At 45.0% G+C, this 15,805-nt stretch overlaps 1 protein-coding gene across 3 annotated transcripts in view; it reads right to left on the bottom strand.

Moving 5' to 3' along the window:
• Positions 1–834: 834 nt before the first annotated feature.
• Positions 835–15,805, bottom strand: part of LOC118086744 (IgGFc-binding protein-like) — a 34,701-nt gene continuing 19,730 nt past the window's right edge. For all 3 annotated transcript variants that reach the window (XM_060275688.1, XM_060275687.1, XM_060275689.1), the window contains exons 5-13: positions 13,901–14,474; positions 12,250–12,839; positions 10,575–11,142; positions 9,427–10,031; positions 7,860–8,433; positions 6,602–6,801; positions 5,438–5,818; positions 3,996–4,284; positions 835–2,526 (exon numbers count right to left, since the gene is read on the bottom strand). In XM_060275688.1, coding sequence (XP_060131671.1) covers positions 2,501–2,526; positions 3,996–4,284; positions 5,438–5,818; positions 6,602–6,801; positions 7,860–8,433; positions 9,427–10,031; positions 10,575–11,142; positions 12,250–12,839; positions 13,901–14,474 — 3,807 coding nt within the window. In that variant the 3' untranslated portion in view covers positions 835–2,500. The remainder of the gene's footprint in view (positions 2,527–3,995; positions 4,285–5,437; positions 5,819–6,601; positions 6,802–7,859; positions 8,434–9,426; positions 10,032–10,574; positions 11,143–12,249; positions 12,840–13,900; positions 14,475–15,805) is intronic.

Genomic DNA, 15,805 nt, shown 5'->3' with positions numbered 1-15,805 from the left:
AGATGGCATTCCCTCACCCCACTTACCCATTTCATGTTTCAGACTGACAGTGCTGGTGACCTCAGCGCTGGTGACAGGATAGCATTCCTCACTGCCTCTGAGGCAGCGGGTCAGATTATGAGATACCATGTGGACACTGAGGGGAATTATTGGGGATTCAGGAAAGGTGACTGTTGCTGCTGCCCTCCCTGGTTAGCTTCCTCCTAATTGTAGGGTCATCCCTGCTCTGAGGTAAAATTTCTGAGGTAAATAAAAACAACAAAAAGCTACACAAAGGAAGAACCTCAAATATTACTTCATGCTTGTGATGATATATAGCATCCTTGGCACCTCTTGCGTATGTCGCCTAGTGGCTAGTTGTATGGAGTCTGCTTATTCAAAACACGTGTTGCATTTGCCTCTGAGAAGTTGGAGAGCAATAGACTCCATCTTGTGTATCATCAGATGCAAGCTGTCTGTCACAGAACAGTTCCTAGACTCTGCTGCCTGGAGCTCTGAGGCAGCTTTGTCTTTTTACTCTGACTGAACTCACCACCATTAGCAATATTCCTTTATTATCTTGTCCCCAGTTTCCCTCCTGCCACAGCTGACAATAAAAATGTGATACTGTGACCAGAGGGCCTCCATCTTTTTCTGTACCTGAGTCCACCTAGTTTAGTTTGCTGTGGAGCCACATGAACGGGCGTGTTGTGGGCACAGAAGAGAAAATGTCACACTCATTTCAGTTTGTATGAACATATTGTTTGGAAGCGTGTAATGCAGCACAAAACCCGAAGTAACATAAAAACACTAAGAAAATTTATTTTTATTTAACAAAGTTTATATACCGCTTGATTGTAGTAGAACCTCTAAGCAGTTTACAAGAAATATTGAAATTATCAATAAAACCATTTGAAAACAACGAAAACAGTTAAAGATAATTAATATATATAGTAAAAAAGATTAAAACATGTCAACATATTTTTGTCTGGATAGGCTTGCGAAGAGGCCTGCCTGTTTTCAATAGGCAGAGAATAAGTGTAGTCCTTGCCACACGAAAAGGTCAATTTCAATAGGTATGGGACGAGTAATATGTGGGATCTGTAACAGTGCAAGTTCCAATGGTCAAATGAGCATATATGGGGTAAGGTGATCTTGCAACTAAACTAGTCTCAAGCCATTAAGGGTTTTACATACCACTAGTAACCTTGAACTTGGCCCAGTAACAAATTGGCAACTAGTGCAGATCTCTGAGCAGAGGTGTTATATGCTGACAAGGTCTCACTCAGGATCCAGAGTGGTCACTTTGTGATGGGAGTTGTACTACAAAACATTTGGAGGGCACCAGGTTGACAAAGGCTGGTCTACAGCCTACAGGTCTGAGCTACATCTAGGTGAGATGGGCAAATTGTGGAAGGGCAGCACTGGCAGGAAGCCCGAGGCTTTAAGTCTTGATCAAGATTGGAGGAAGGAGAAAACCGAAAGAGTTGGAGGCAGTGTTAGCAATCATCAACCATTTGAATGGTTGTCATGTTTTACATACTGGCCATGAGGAACAGCACCACCAAAATATGATCATAAGGTCAATTTTTGTCCTGTGGGAGTCTTCTTATGAGGCAATTTATTTGCTTATTTAACACATTTTTTCTATTGCTTTTCTATTTCCAAAACAGTTTACAGAAACAATGAATTGGGGTTATTTGCTCCCTCTCACTAAATACTCTTCCATTTAACATGACTACCAGTTCTTGTCTAGCAATCCTACTTGTTACACACACACTCCAACCCCGGAAAACCAGGGCAGTTGCTGATGGACTACGTCCTTGTGGAAAGCCTAGCACTGACCCAAATGCCAGCTACAATCATCCAGACCTGGTGGCACTCTCAGTGCTCCTTTGCCCAGCACTGTAGCCCAGGCAGCTGTGTGAAATCATGATATTGCCAAAAGGCTGTCAAGATGGACTCACACAAATGCAAGGCCTTTACTAAAAGCTTTTTATTGATTTGTCTGTTAGATTCAACTTGGTCTGGGTCAAGACATTGCTGTGAAACACCCGTTGCCATGCCCCAAAGACAGCTGTAGCCTTGAACCAAGAAAAACTTTGCTGTGTACCTGGGGAACAGCTATCACACATCAGATTGGAATGTGTTGCACTGTTTGGCAGAGGGACCCCTCTAGGTATGCTATGTGACACTTTGAGTCAAATGTGAATAAGCTAGTGAGACAAACTGAAAACACCAAACAATGCAAATTCAAGGAAGCAGAGGCTAGCTAGTGACCGAACTTATGTACAATCTCTGTGGGGCTGAATCTCAGCATTTCTGAGCTGGTGAACCCAATCCGCTTTGCTGCAAGTAAGTACATTTTTTTTAACAGCAAGAGATGTTCTATTGTGCTCAGGAAACCAGCTGCCTGTCCTTTCCCTGGGATTCAGTCAGGGAGAAGCTGTTTCTGTCACGATACCAGTCCAGATATTGCCTCAGAGGGGTTGGCATCCAAAAGTGATCTTGATTCTAGGTTTCAGTAGGAGTGGATTTTAAAACGAGCTAAAAATATAAGAGAATAATAGAGCATTCAGTGCCTTGTATATCAAACAACAGCATTCCAAATCCCTGGTGGGAGTATACCCATACTTGGACATGCATCATGGTGGGCAATTCCAAACTGTGTATAGACATTGTTCTTAACAGGAGACCCTAAAGAGCCACTGCTAAGGATGAATCAATCTGTTGAGACTTGCCCACACTTCTACTCATGTCATAAAATTGCCATTTTTGAGCTATTTTAAGAGAAAATCGGGGAAATCAGCACTGCCAACATGGGCTGCCATATGCCTGGAATTTCCTGAACATTTAGTTGATTTCTGTTTGGACACTGCTGACAAATGCAGTATTCTGGATATGTCTGGGAAACATAGCTGCCAAGTCTTCCGCTGAAAAATGCAGAATCAGCACCAGAAGTTGCTTCTACGCATGTCTGAACATGCGTAGTAACAAAATCTGGTGCCGCTCTGCCCAATTACTGGTGCCCAGGCATGGGCAGAGCGGCACCCAAAATGGAGCCTCCCTGGCAGGTAGGAAATCCGGGGGATTTCCAGGATTTTTTTCTATTCGGGATAACAGCGGGAAACGGATTAAAATCTGGGGGTTTCCCTCAAAAAAGGGGAGACTTGGCAGCTATGCTGGGAAATTCTGGACGTATGGCAACCCTATTTCTAGGCATGTGTCAGAGTAGTTTTCCCCTTGCCCCACTCCTGCATGCAAAACATTCTTTCTACCACAGAGCTACGATGGTAAAGAAGCACTTTGTATACCATTCTTCCCCAATCTGGTACCCTCCAGATTCTTTGGACAACAACTCTAGGCAGCCCCAGCCAGTATGACCAATGGTCAGGATGTAGTCCAGACCACATGGAGAGCACTAGGGTGGAAAAGTCCGCTGGTTCTTAAGCAGTGCCATGGCAGTCCTTGTTTAGACTGAGTCCTGCTTCTAGGGGAAAATGTATTGTGGAGAGGGGGAAGAAAGGCAGGATGTGAAGAGAAGAAAGCAAGAAAAGAGTTAAAAGGAAGTAAAGATGAAATAACGGAAGAAAGAAAAGAGGAGGAAAGAAGAGGAGAAATCATAAATAAGGGAAATATGTTTACCTTAACACCCTCAAGCATGAGCTACAATTTGACACCTCCCCCAATGGTAATGGGTTTACAGTTGAGGCCCAGTCTTCCAGCATCAACAGGCCCCCAAAAACTGTTCGTTCTCCTCCTTCTTCCTCCATGCTTGGGTCATGGGGTGCAACGTTGAGATGCTCAACAGAGCAGCATAAATAGCACCAGTAGAAACCTACTTTCTTAAACAACCAAGTATCCAGTTGCCATAATTTATGTTCCAGTTGCTTTTTTTGGAGGGGGGGTTGTACCCTTGCCCATTGACTTAAGCAGTGGGGGATCATTAAATGGATTAGTGAAATAAGACATGCAGGCATTGGGGGAAAATTGATTAGGTTTCTGTCCTTACATACCATTTTGCATTGCTGTCGTGACTCGCCAGTGGCTAATGACCTCTGTAATGGTGTGCGCTACTCTACCGTTGGGTAACCGCAAGTCATCTGCGCCATTCCCATTGAAGTTTCCACAGGCTCTGAATACTTTGTTGGCCAGTTCACCACTGATGGCCACTGTCAGGTCTCCTCTGGTGCTATAGAGAACCCGCACACCTGATCTGTGTGCCACTGTCACCAAGTCCTGAGCCAGGCTTATTGATACTTCTTTTGAGGGCTGGACTGGAAGATGCACTGGGTGCCCATTAACCTATAACATGTAAACCAACTGGTCATTTAGAACTGCTACAGATGATAAAGGCAAAACAAGGTGAACAACAATAAAACTTTAGAAGATGTGTGGTTGCTGGAGAGATATAGCTTCTGCTAAACTCACTGTTCTTCCCCATGATATGATCATGACCTACCCCTTAAGCCTCGGCATTGGCTCCCGCAAGCCTCATCAATTTCAAGCTTTTGTCACGAAACTTCTAAAGCTCATGGCCTTAGACTACCACCATTCCATTTTCTGTATCATACATCTAGCACACTTGCTAGGGAACATTTCCGAAAATGTATGTGAATACACACATACCCATATATTCTGATACTCTTATCAAAATTCCTTTCATTTTCCTTTGAATTTGTATAGAAGTTTCTCTTGAGAGGACCTTCAAATTCAACTTGAGTTTCAACTACGCCATTGCCTATGACTCAGAAGTGTACCTATTCACGCACTCACTCTTTCTCTGACACACACATACTGAATTATGTCACTAGCCCCTAAGAAAACTACTGACAGTCTTATAAATCCCTGGACACTTTGTTTGAGCAAGACTACCCTTAAATTTGCTGATTCAGTGGCAATTCTTAGCATCTTTGTTTCTTTCTCTGATCTCTGTGCCCCTGCAATTCTATGCTCTACATTTGCCAATCCATTCACCTCTCCACAGTTTTCATATAAAGCTTTCCTATATCAGACTAATCTCATCCAACCTGCATCTCTATTGCCAACTGACTGGTGAGTGCTGAATGTGTGATGTGTGTATTTATGTGGATAGGTATGGTGCATGCATGTGTGAAAGTGTAGAGTAGCTCCACCCATTGTTAGTTATTGCTTTCCCCAGTTTTGGCTTTGGCCCGGCCCACTTCCGGCATGAATCCTATGGAAGGCTGGCCAAAGAGAACTAAGCCCACTCTTATAGAGTGTCTATTGCAACTGTATACACTAATTTAATGCTCATTAGTTACAGCATTCCAGGGCAGAAAGATAAAAAGGATGACAAGTTAGTGGGAAGAGTGGGAGGTGAGATGGTGGTGTACTGATGGGGAAGAAAGCTTATGTGGAAATAAGAAGTGGATACTGAAAGGTATAATGGCTGATAGAATATGAGTTCTGTCAACTTCCATTCTTTACTTCTTACCGTGACTGAGCTGTCCTGCTTCACCAGCACAATAAGCTTGTGGAAATAGATTGTGACAGCGACCACAAGGGGTGTGGGGCATGTGGGACACTTCTGCAGCTGAATCACCACCCGGAACCAAGATGTAGACTTGGCGTTGATGAGCGCGGAAATCTCATAGGACCCAACAGGGGGGACCTTTCCGGAGACCCCGTCGTAAGTTGTGAAGATGTGCCCCTGGGAAATGGTGCAATGGCCCTCTTGCCGGACACAAGTCCACTTGGCATTACTCAGGACACAGGTTTGTCCAGCTGCACATGGTAGTGGTGTGCACACGACCCGACCTTGACGATGGCAGGTACACTGCTCCCTGCAGTTGGCTGTGATCACCCTCACTCCAACCTGCCAATAAAAACACAGTTAGGAGCTGTGTTGAAAGCAGGTGACTCTTGCATTTTGAAATCATATAAGGTATGGTGAGTTTTCATGGTATCTGCCATATGTTATCATCACAGTTCTGCTGACCCAACTGCAAATTTGGGTGTTGAGTTTGACACAGAAAAAAAACCCTTTTCTTTGATCACATCATTGTGAAAAAATAGAAAAAATAGTTGGTGCCTCCTAATTTCCAGTGGGAGCATATTCCAAAACATGAATGCCACCACACTGAAAGCTCTGCCTAACAAACTTCAGGGGCATGTGACACCCACAAATGTGCTTCTGGAACCTACACCACTCCCATTTCTGCCTCTACAACATTATTTCTTCCCGTTCCTCCATAAACATCCCAGCTAGCCTTCTGCTTCCTGTTGGAGCAAAAATTGCTGAAACCCTTCTTCAGGTGTTATTTCTCCTTGATACAGAAGAATCCTTAACAAGAGCAATCTGTGAGTGTGCAGCTGTGGTTATACCTCTGTTTGTAAGTGTGCATGTTACAGTTCTCTTCCTCCTTCTCTTCCTCCTTCTCTCTCTCTCTCTCTCTCTCTCTCTCTCTCTCTCTCTCTCTCTCACACACACACACACACACACACACACACACACACACACAAGCATCTCTTCCTGATCTTTCTAGAGAAACCACAGCCCAACAGAACAAAATGCCTTTAAATTCAAGCATTCCACTTTAGTCAGCTTGTGTATTGGGATAACATGTTCTTGTTCTTTCAGAAAGTGCTTGTCACTTGCCTTAAACCACGTGCCCTGGTGAAAGCACCGGCATTGACTAATAGGCACACAATGATACCCAGCCATAAAGTAACCCCTTTTGCACTGGCAGCCTTCGGCACAGTTGCTAGAGCACTTGGTGATGCTGACTGCTTCTCTGCAACCTCTGGGGCAAGCTCTGACACAGATATCGTAGTGACTGTTGACTGGGCACTTCATAGCTGCAAGAAAGATTGGGGGGAAATTAAGTTACTATATGAAAGGGGAAGATGAGTGTGGATTAGGAACATTGGGAGCTAGCATACTGAGTCAGTTCAGACCATTGGTCCATTTAGCTCAGTATTGTTTGCACCATGGATAAAAATCACCACCCCACATGCCAAACTTGGCCAATCAAGGGTACAAATTTGAACTGTGAGGTCATTTCCCCAAAACTGGACTCAGCTGGCTCACACCTGACAACATATGTGGGGGTGGGGCAGATAGAGAATAGGGATTGGTAAATCTCACAGTTTTGTTTATTCCCAGTTCCTTGTTTTTCCAATCTTAAATTCAGGTCTCCACCTTTCCATATCAGTTTGCTTTTAATTTTTTTTAAAGTCACTGGGAAAACTCATCAACATTTGAATGTGATCCTCCCCCCCCCTGCCAATATACACAATTTTGTATGCAGTTTTGCCTAACATGCACATTTTTGCAAAGTGATTTCCCCTAATATAAAGCATATATGTGAATTATTTTCCCCTGATACAGTGGTACCTCTGGTTAATAACTTAATTTGTTCTGGAGGCCTGTTTTTAACCTGAAACTGTTCTTAACCTGAAGCACCATTTTAGCTAATGGGGCCTCCTGCTGCCGCCGCACCGCCAAAGCATGCTTTCTGTTCTCATCCTGAAGCAAAGTTCTTAACCCAAGGTACTATTTCTAGGTTAGCGGAGTCTGTACCTGAAGCATTTGTAACCTGAAGCATTTGTAACCCGAGGTACCACTGTATATGAACTTTTACGCACACTTTACTCTAGTATATGCACTATTGTACATTGGGTTGCAGTGCTGCATTCGGAAAATTACCATTGTTTTGCAAAGTACGAATTGGGATGCTACATGCTGCCAAGCCCGGACTATGAGCAGACAAGTTGGTAATACCTGTTCTTGGATGTATAGTTGAGATTGTTAATAGATACTAGTGTGCACAGATCAAGAAGGATGCTGGCAGAGGTTGTGAAAGTGGGGTAAGGTGCCCATGGCCTTAGAAAGCTAGTTCTATAGGAGGACTTACGGCAGAATGTTGCTGTCCTCCAAGGCTTGATCTTGATACCTGCAGCTTGACAGGCAGTGACGTAGGCATGGATAGCCCGGCAGAGGATAACAGTGTTCCCTCTTGCTTTGCAGAGGTCATGCACACAATTGTTGTAGAAGTCTGCAGGGTTGATGGTGGAAAAGCAGGCACTGAAAGGCCCATATGGGGCTTGAAGTATGCCACATTGACTGCTGTGTACATAGCTGGCCTTCCGGCTCTCTCTGCATGCACCACATACTGAAGCGGCACAATCATCTGCGCAGACAGCCGTGGGGATGTCCACTCTCCAAGCAGCTGCAAAGACTTGGACGCTTGAGGCTGGGTGGCCAGTGGGCAGGAAGAGGTCATCATTGGATCTGCCATTATAATTACCACATAGGCCACAGGTCTGGCCCTGATAGGATTCAGGTACTCTGACAACAAGATGGTAGAGCTGGTCAAAAGAGACGAATAAGCCAAAGTCTGTCCGAACCACAATGTTGTCACCATGGTAGTACGCCCACATACCATCACTTACCAACCGGAAAGGTAAGTAGGTGGTCGCGCCATTGACCTGTGGCAGTGGAAAGTTAGTGAGAATCAGGCAGGCAGGCAGTTTAAGACAATGGCCACTCCTCTGATGTGTCCAAACCAACATCTGATGTAGTTTCACCTTTTGCCCTTGTCTGTTTTCTACGCATGTTCCTTATATGTGGAAACCTAGCATTAGCACATAGCATCCCTGAGCACTAGGCTCTCCAGATTGCAAGCAGGGCCCATCACTGTACTGACACCTACCCTGGACCCCTTGTGCTGGATGGCTTGGAGCCACCATTTTAGATTTTTTGTAATGTCAAGGACATACAGTACTCTGTGGTCAAAGCAGAAAATTAAAAAAGGTGTTGCCAAGCTGCCCAAACACTAATTGTAGTGCTGCTGCTGCTACTGCTGCCAGCCACAGGGACTCACTAATGAAATAGGAGGCCCATCTGTAGAGACTTTCCCAAGGCCTCCCCCAAACCTAGATCTAGACTTGCTAATATGACTATTATATATTGATTGTCACCCACCAGCCACACATCAGTTCTACTGTGCTCATCTCGAACATAGGAAGCTGTTTTATATTGAATCAGACCATTGGTTCATCTAGCTCAGTACTGTCTACACCAGGCACACCCAAACTTCGGCCCTCCAGATGTTTTGGACTACAATCCCCATCCTCCCCGACCACTGGTCCTGTTATCTAGGGATCATGGGAGTTGCAGGCCAAAACATCTGGAGGGCTGCAGTTTGGGGGTGCCTGGTCTACACTGTGACTGGCAGCAACCTTCCAGGGTTCCTCAGGGGTTTCTGCCAGCCCCAGATGTTGGGGATTGAACCTGGAACCTTTTTCATACAAGGCAGATGCTCTGCACTGAGCTACAGCCCATCCCCTGACTCCATCATTACCCATAGCTATATCTTTACACAAGGTCATTGTTGCAACCATTCACCCTATTTATTCAACCCCTCATGTCTTTCCAGCAAGCAACCATGTTCCATTGATCTCTGTTTCACAAAGGCTTACCAGGACAATGCCTCTCTTTTCCCGCAAGATGGAGATGGTGTTTTGATAAGCTGTGACTGACACGGCCTTTGTCACAGAGACCTTGCCCTTGGACCGCCTCTCATTCTCCACGTTGACAGAGAAGGCCTGAAGGGAGGTCTTGTGTGTGCAGCTGCTAGCCAGGGTGTAGGTACAGTTGCTCTGAAGGTCAAATGTGGCACCATCAAAGGTGAGATAGTGTGGGTCACCAGCCACATGACAAGACCCACTCCTCTTGGGGGCAAGTGAGTGGCACTTTTGGACACCTTCCACCACACGACACTCCTCATTAGGACCACAGGAGGAACGGTGGCAGTCCATGATGCCACCTACTTGGCATACACATCGCTCCTTGCAGAATCCATTGAGATAGAAAGAGTCACCCGCCTTGTAGTAGAAGCTTTGGTGGACACAGCCACACTGGGAGATGGGAACGCACTGGTCGCCACTCAGAACATAACCTTCATTGCATTCGCATCCCTCGTGGCACCTAGTAGTGCACACTACTGGGTTAAAGAGGCTGAGACACGTCACTGGGCAATTGCTGGTGCAGACTTTATAGTGGCTGTTTGCGGTGCATTTAGGAGCTGGAGAGAGACAGGAAGACATTATTGACCTGGTTGAACCCCACTCAGCCTGGCGTCTTCTCCTAATCCCCCCCCAACCTAAAATGTAAGTGTAAGAAGAGATACTAATTTCAGACATTTCCAAATCTTAAGTTTGTTTCTAGCAGGGAGACCTCCTGATCCTGACTTTAGGAATAAGTGCATAAGCTGGATCAGATCAAAAAGTCCACCCATTTCAACATCCTATTTTCCACAAAGGCCAACCAGATTCTTCTGAGAAGTCCACAAGCAGAGGATGAAGAAATTGGCCTTCCCATCAGGCTCTCCAGCAGCTGCTACCCAGATTTATATGACCTCTGAAACCTGGAGGCTGCCTATAGCTATCATGACTATAGTTATCATTGATGATGAACATAATATATTGCAATGTATCTATATACCACTTTTTCTATCCACTTCATCAAATAAAATAATTTTGAAAATTGGCCTGGGAGTTTATGTACTCATCATTCCTTGGCAGGAACTGGAGTTCACTTTCTGCAAGGTTATTGCCCATGAACTTACCACAGAAACTGGCAGATCTCCACTCATAGACCCTGGTGCCATATGCTTGGCAAGCTGCGACATAGGAGGAGATGATGTGACAGACGACATTTTTGTTGGTCTTGTTGGAGCAAAAGTCAAAGACACAGTCTTTGAAATATGATTGAGGTGGCACCTTGCTGTGGCACTCCCTGAAAGGGCCGTGCATGTCCAGCAGGAGGCCACACTCCTTGCTTGTCTTCTGTGTGTGTTCAAAGTTCACAAGGTCTGCACAGTCCTTCTTCTCCTTCTCAATGCACCCTGGGATGTCCCGAACTTTCCAGCTTCGACCAAAGTCCCCTGGGCTAGTTGTCAGAACTTGGCTGTGTTGCAGAGTCATGTCATCATCTGCCCGCCCATTGAAATTGCCACACAAGCCACACACGTCACCCCTGTAGGCTCCTGGCACAGTGAGACGGATATTATTCGTCCCATCAAATGCGACACTTAAACCAAAATCAGTCGTGATCACAATATCCCAGCCGTGGCGGTAGAGGGCAACTTTGTTGTATTCAATGTTGTAGGGCAGGTGGACCAACAATCCATTCAGCTGGAAAAGGTAGGTGGGGCAGAGAGAGAGAAAGAGAGAAAAGAATTTAGAGACATTGTATAAAGCAGATGTGGGACAGCAATGCTTTTCAGGGAAAATGTCTTGTCTTCACTCAGATGGACCAGGTAGCAGTAGGTCAGGCTTCCTCAACCTCGGCCCCTCAGATGTTTTGAGACTACAATTCCCATCATCCCTGACCACTGGTCCTGCTAGCTAGGGATCATGGGAGTTGTAGGCCAAAAACATCTGGAGGGCCGAGGTTGAGGAAGCCTGCAGTAGGTGATGGGAAAGATTCTGCCTGCCAATCAGTGTCTCAGAGCCACTGCCAGTCCAAGTAGACAGTAATGTGCTAGATAGGCTTTCCCCAACTGGATATCCTCCAGATGTTTTGGGCTATAACGCTCATCAGTCTTAACCATAGCTGCCAAGTTATCCCTTATTTTAAGGGATTTTTCCTTATGCTGAATAGGCTTCCTCGCGAGAAAAGGGAAAACTTGGCAGCTATGGTCTTAACCACCACACCAAATACATGAACACATAGTTGGACCACCTGTAGGTATTCAACTTGCAAGTCAAGATATTTAGGAACACAAGAACATAAGAACAGCCCTGTTGGATGAGGACAATGGTCCATCTGGTTCATTATCCTAGTTCCCAGTTGCCCCTGGGAAGCCTACAGGCAGGATACGAATGCAACAGGGCTACTCTCACCACTTGCAATTCCAAGCAACTGGTATTCAAAGGCATTCTGTCTCTAACAGTGGAGGTAGAACATAGTCATCATGACTAGTAACCATTGGTAGCTTTGTTCATGTATGCTACCTTGTATTCCATTATGGAAGAAAGTATGGATATAAAAGAAAGGAAACAAAGAAGCAAATACATAAGTGAAAATGGCGAGCTGTACCTACCGTAGCCCTAGGAGAAGACACTATGGAGACAGAAGAACTTTAAGAGCTCCACATCAATACATGATTGTGAATAAACCACCCTGTTTGGGTTGCTTGCTCCTTTCATACTGAATAATCAACCTCTGAAATAAGACGTGATTGATAAATCTAAGAAACTGCATGAGTTCTAGCAGAAGGGCAGAAGAAGTGCACTCACCAAGACTTTACTATGGCTGACTGTGACTGTAAAACCATAGACCTTGATCTCAATGGCTTTGGTGGCAGAATAATCATTGCGTCCCTGCCTTTCATGCCGAACCAGGACTTGAAACTGGGTCTGGTTTGCTCTCTTGTGGCAGATTTCAACCAGGCGATAAACACAGGTCCCGTAGAAGTCATAGCGCAACCCATCAAAGGTGACGTAATGCAACTGTCCCACAGCAGAGCAGGTCCCATAGTAGGTGGGGTAGCACTTTCTCATGCCATTGACCACATGGCACCCTTCCATCTCCCTGCAATGGGACTCATGGCAGATCACTTTTTTATCTTGCGCCCTGCACAAGCAACGCTGATGGCACTGCTGGTCACCCCAGAACTGCTCGTTGGGCGCATAGAGCCGACCATGGTAGGAGCAGCCGCACCGGTTTTTGGGAATACACTTGCCACTATCCAGCACGTAGCCAGCCTTGCACTGGCAGGTCTCCACGCAGGGCAGGTGACACTGCTTTGGAGCATCAGGGTTGGTGCAGGTGGCAGGACATGCTGAGCCACAGGGCATGTATTGGCTGTAGTCAGGGCAAGACATGGCTGTAGAAAGGAAAGCAGAGGTGAGCACAACCACTGTTCTTACATAAAGCCCTATCATTGCTTGATAGCAACATTTCATCTACTACATTGAGGTTCTAAACCAGGGTTCTCCTATCAGCTGGCAAGGCCAATGGATAGGGATCATGGGAACTGTAGTTCAAGGACACCTGGAGGGCCATAGGTTCCCCATCCTTGCTGTAAGCTTATCTATCAAAATAAAATAGCCATTCCACCCCGCAAGGCGGTTCAGGACTACTGAACTGTGGAAGAGCCTTTTAGCTAAACAGCAGGGTCAAATCTTTTTCTTTCTTTTTTTAACGATAGTGTATTCCTGAATACACTTACTTAATCAATATATGCCCATATATGTGCACAGTATTTCAGTTATGAAACACATTCCCTTTTGGAACCACAGGTTGCATTACTGCAATGGGTCTATGCAGGGCTGCATTTGAGGTTGGTCTGGAAGCTTTAGGAAGTGCAAACTGTGGCAGTTCAATTGCTCACTTGGGCAGGATATTACCACCATGTTATGACGCAGCTGAAAGACTTGCACCGGCAGCCAATTACTACTGGGCTAAGTTCAAGGACTAGCTTACTTAGAAGATCGACTCATCCCTTATATACCCAATTGATCACAGCACTCTGCAGGAGAGGGCTTCCTGCAGACATCATCTTATCAGGAGGACCATTCTGTCCAATATAGTAATTAGTCCTTTAGCGTCATAGCACCTACCCTTGGGAACTCCCTCCTATTAAATATTAAACAGGCACCGCCTCTGTTGTCTTTTGGTATCTAGTGAACACCTCTCTCTTTGCACAAGCCTTTTAAGTAGATATCATTCCCAGCCTGCATCTGTGTTGGAAATGTTCTTATATATTTTAGATGTTTTAATGACTTTATCTTTTGTGTGTTTGCTTCCCTAGACTCCTTTGGGAGGAAGGGCAGGATATGAATTTCACACGTAAATAATGAATACTACAATAGGACCCTCATCTAGGTGCCCATAATTGCATCAGTATCTCGATCCCTGTCTCCAAGAATGCTCTGCAGTACTCACGGCAGCCGGCATGTTTTCTCCAGGCAGATATCACTGCCCCTTCTCTTTGGCAGGCATCAGCGTAAGTCTTCAGTGCTCGGCATAATATCTGCTTGTAGCCCTCAAAGGCACACAAATCAATCACACAGTCGTTCAAATAGGGCTTGGGGTCAATCAAGGCATGGCAATGTCGGAAGGGGCCACCTCTATGCTTAGTAAGCAGGCCGCAGAAACTCTCCACTCTGTATCTGGTCGCCAGCTCCGGAGAACAGCGCCAGCATTTGCCGTGGCAGCCATGACTGCATTGACTATCACCATCTTCCACCTTCCAGCTCCTGCCAAACTCCACAGGATTGGTGGCAAAGCCTCCCAAAGATGTCATAAAGTCATCATTGGGGTCCCCATTGTAGTTGCCACAGAGGCCGCAGATATGGCTCCGAAAGGCTGGAGTGACCTTCACCACTAGGTAATAGTTCCAGTCATAGTAAACTTTCAGACCAAATGATGTTTCAACAACCAGTTGGTCTCCTCTGTGGTATAAGGAGAGCTTCCCATCATGCATGTTTATGGGCAGGCGGGAGCGTACTTGGTTGACCTAGAAGTGGCAAAGGCAGATAAATAATTTTATTTTTATTTTTCCTGGAGTTAAGATTATATACAAACACTCTGCAAATTTATTGTATTGATGTGACACAGCAGCATTCCCTAACCCGATGCCCTTCAGCTTTTTGGGACTCCCAATTCCCATCTGCCCCCACCTGTGTGACCAATGGCAAGTGATGATGGGTGTTGGAGTCCCAACAACATCTGGAGGAATCCAGGTTTGCAAAGGCTGTGATGAAGCAAATGCCAACATTTCTAGTGAGGTCAAACTTCTCTTTCAGAAAGTTTCTATTTAAAGAAGCAACTTTTAGTTGTGATTCTGACTAATAAAGTAGAATCATTTGTGATCATGTGACTTCCAGGTGACGTGAAACAAGCTCTCTGATTTTAAAAGACAGTCCGTTGCATATCTCCAGGTTCAAAAAAGGATGAAGAAGACTTTATAGCTGGAGACTTGCTGCCAGTCAAAACAGGCAATACTAGGCAAGGTGGAAAAAGAATCTGACTTTTCATAAAACAGCTTCTTGTGTTTCTGTGGCTCAGTCAGAAGACATTTACTTAAAAACACCACACCACCACCACTGAGAAAGGAGTAGGCCTACATGAATCTGTCAGTTTCTCTTTTTCCTAGGCTTAAGTTCACTTTGCTGCATTTCTGCATCACTTTGCAATTCGCTTATTTTAAAAATAATGTTCCCACAAAGTTGTCAACATTTCAGTGTGCATTTCTCCAAATATGCACATTTTTGCAAGCAGGCTTTTCTAACAATGTATTTCACTGCTACTGGTGCTTCTATGCATGCTTTCCCCAATACCACATTTTCGGCTCTTTTTTTGGTTGCAGAACTGCCATGCAAAATTCAGAGAACTGCAAATTTTGAAAGTGAGCTGCTTAATTTCAGAAAAAGTGAACTTGGTAGGCTCGCATTCAAATATGAACAGAGTCATATTTCTTCCTGATCCCTACAGATCTTTATACTCGGAATAGTCAGGTACTTTTGTGGGAAAGCACCCAGAGATGGCAAGTGCAAATTTGAAAAATCAGGGAGTTAGTTACTGAAAAACAGTGAGAATAGCACAGTAAAGAAGGATGGTTTCAGATAAGTAGATTCTGACAAATGTACAAAGGAGACAAAATCTCTACCACCTCCAAATGCAACAATTAAAAGAAAAAAGGTGTGGGAAACTGTTGGCCTTGCAGAGGCTGCTGAACCATTCTCTCTCTCTCTCTTTCGTAACCCACCTGGAATGCTATAGTGAAGGACAGGTGTAAGAGAGAAATAAAATAAATAAGCAAGCTGTAGCCCTCCAGTTGTTATTGGA

Source organism: Zootoca vivipara, chromosome 6 (genome assembly GCF_963506605.1).
Source record: "Zootoca vivipara chromosome 6, rZooViv1.1, whole genome shotgun sequence".
Classification (NCBI taxonomy): domain Eukaryota; kingdom Metazoa; phylum Chordata; class Lepidosauria; order Squamata; family Lacertidae; genus Zootoca; species Zootoca vivipara.
Note: the sequence above shows the minus strand (reverse complement) of the source record. Positions and strands in the feature narration are given on the sequence as shown.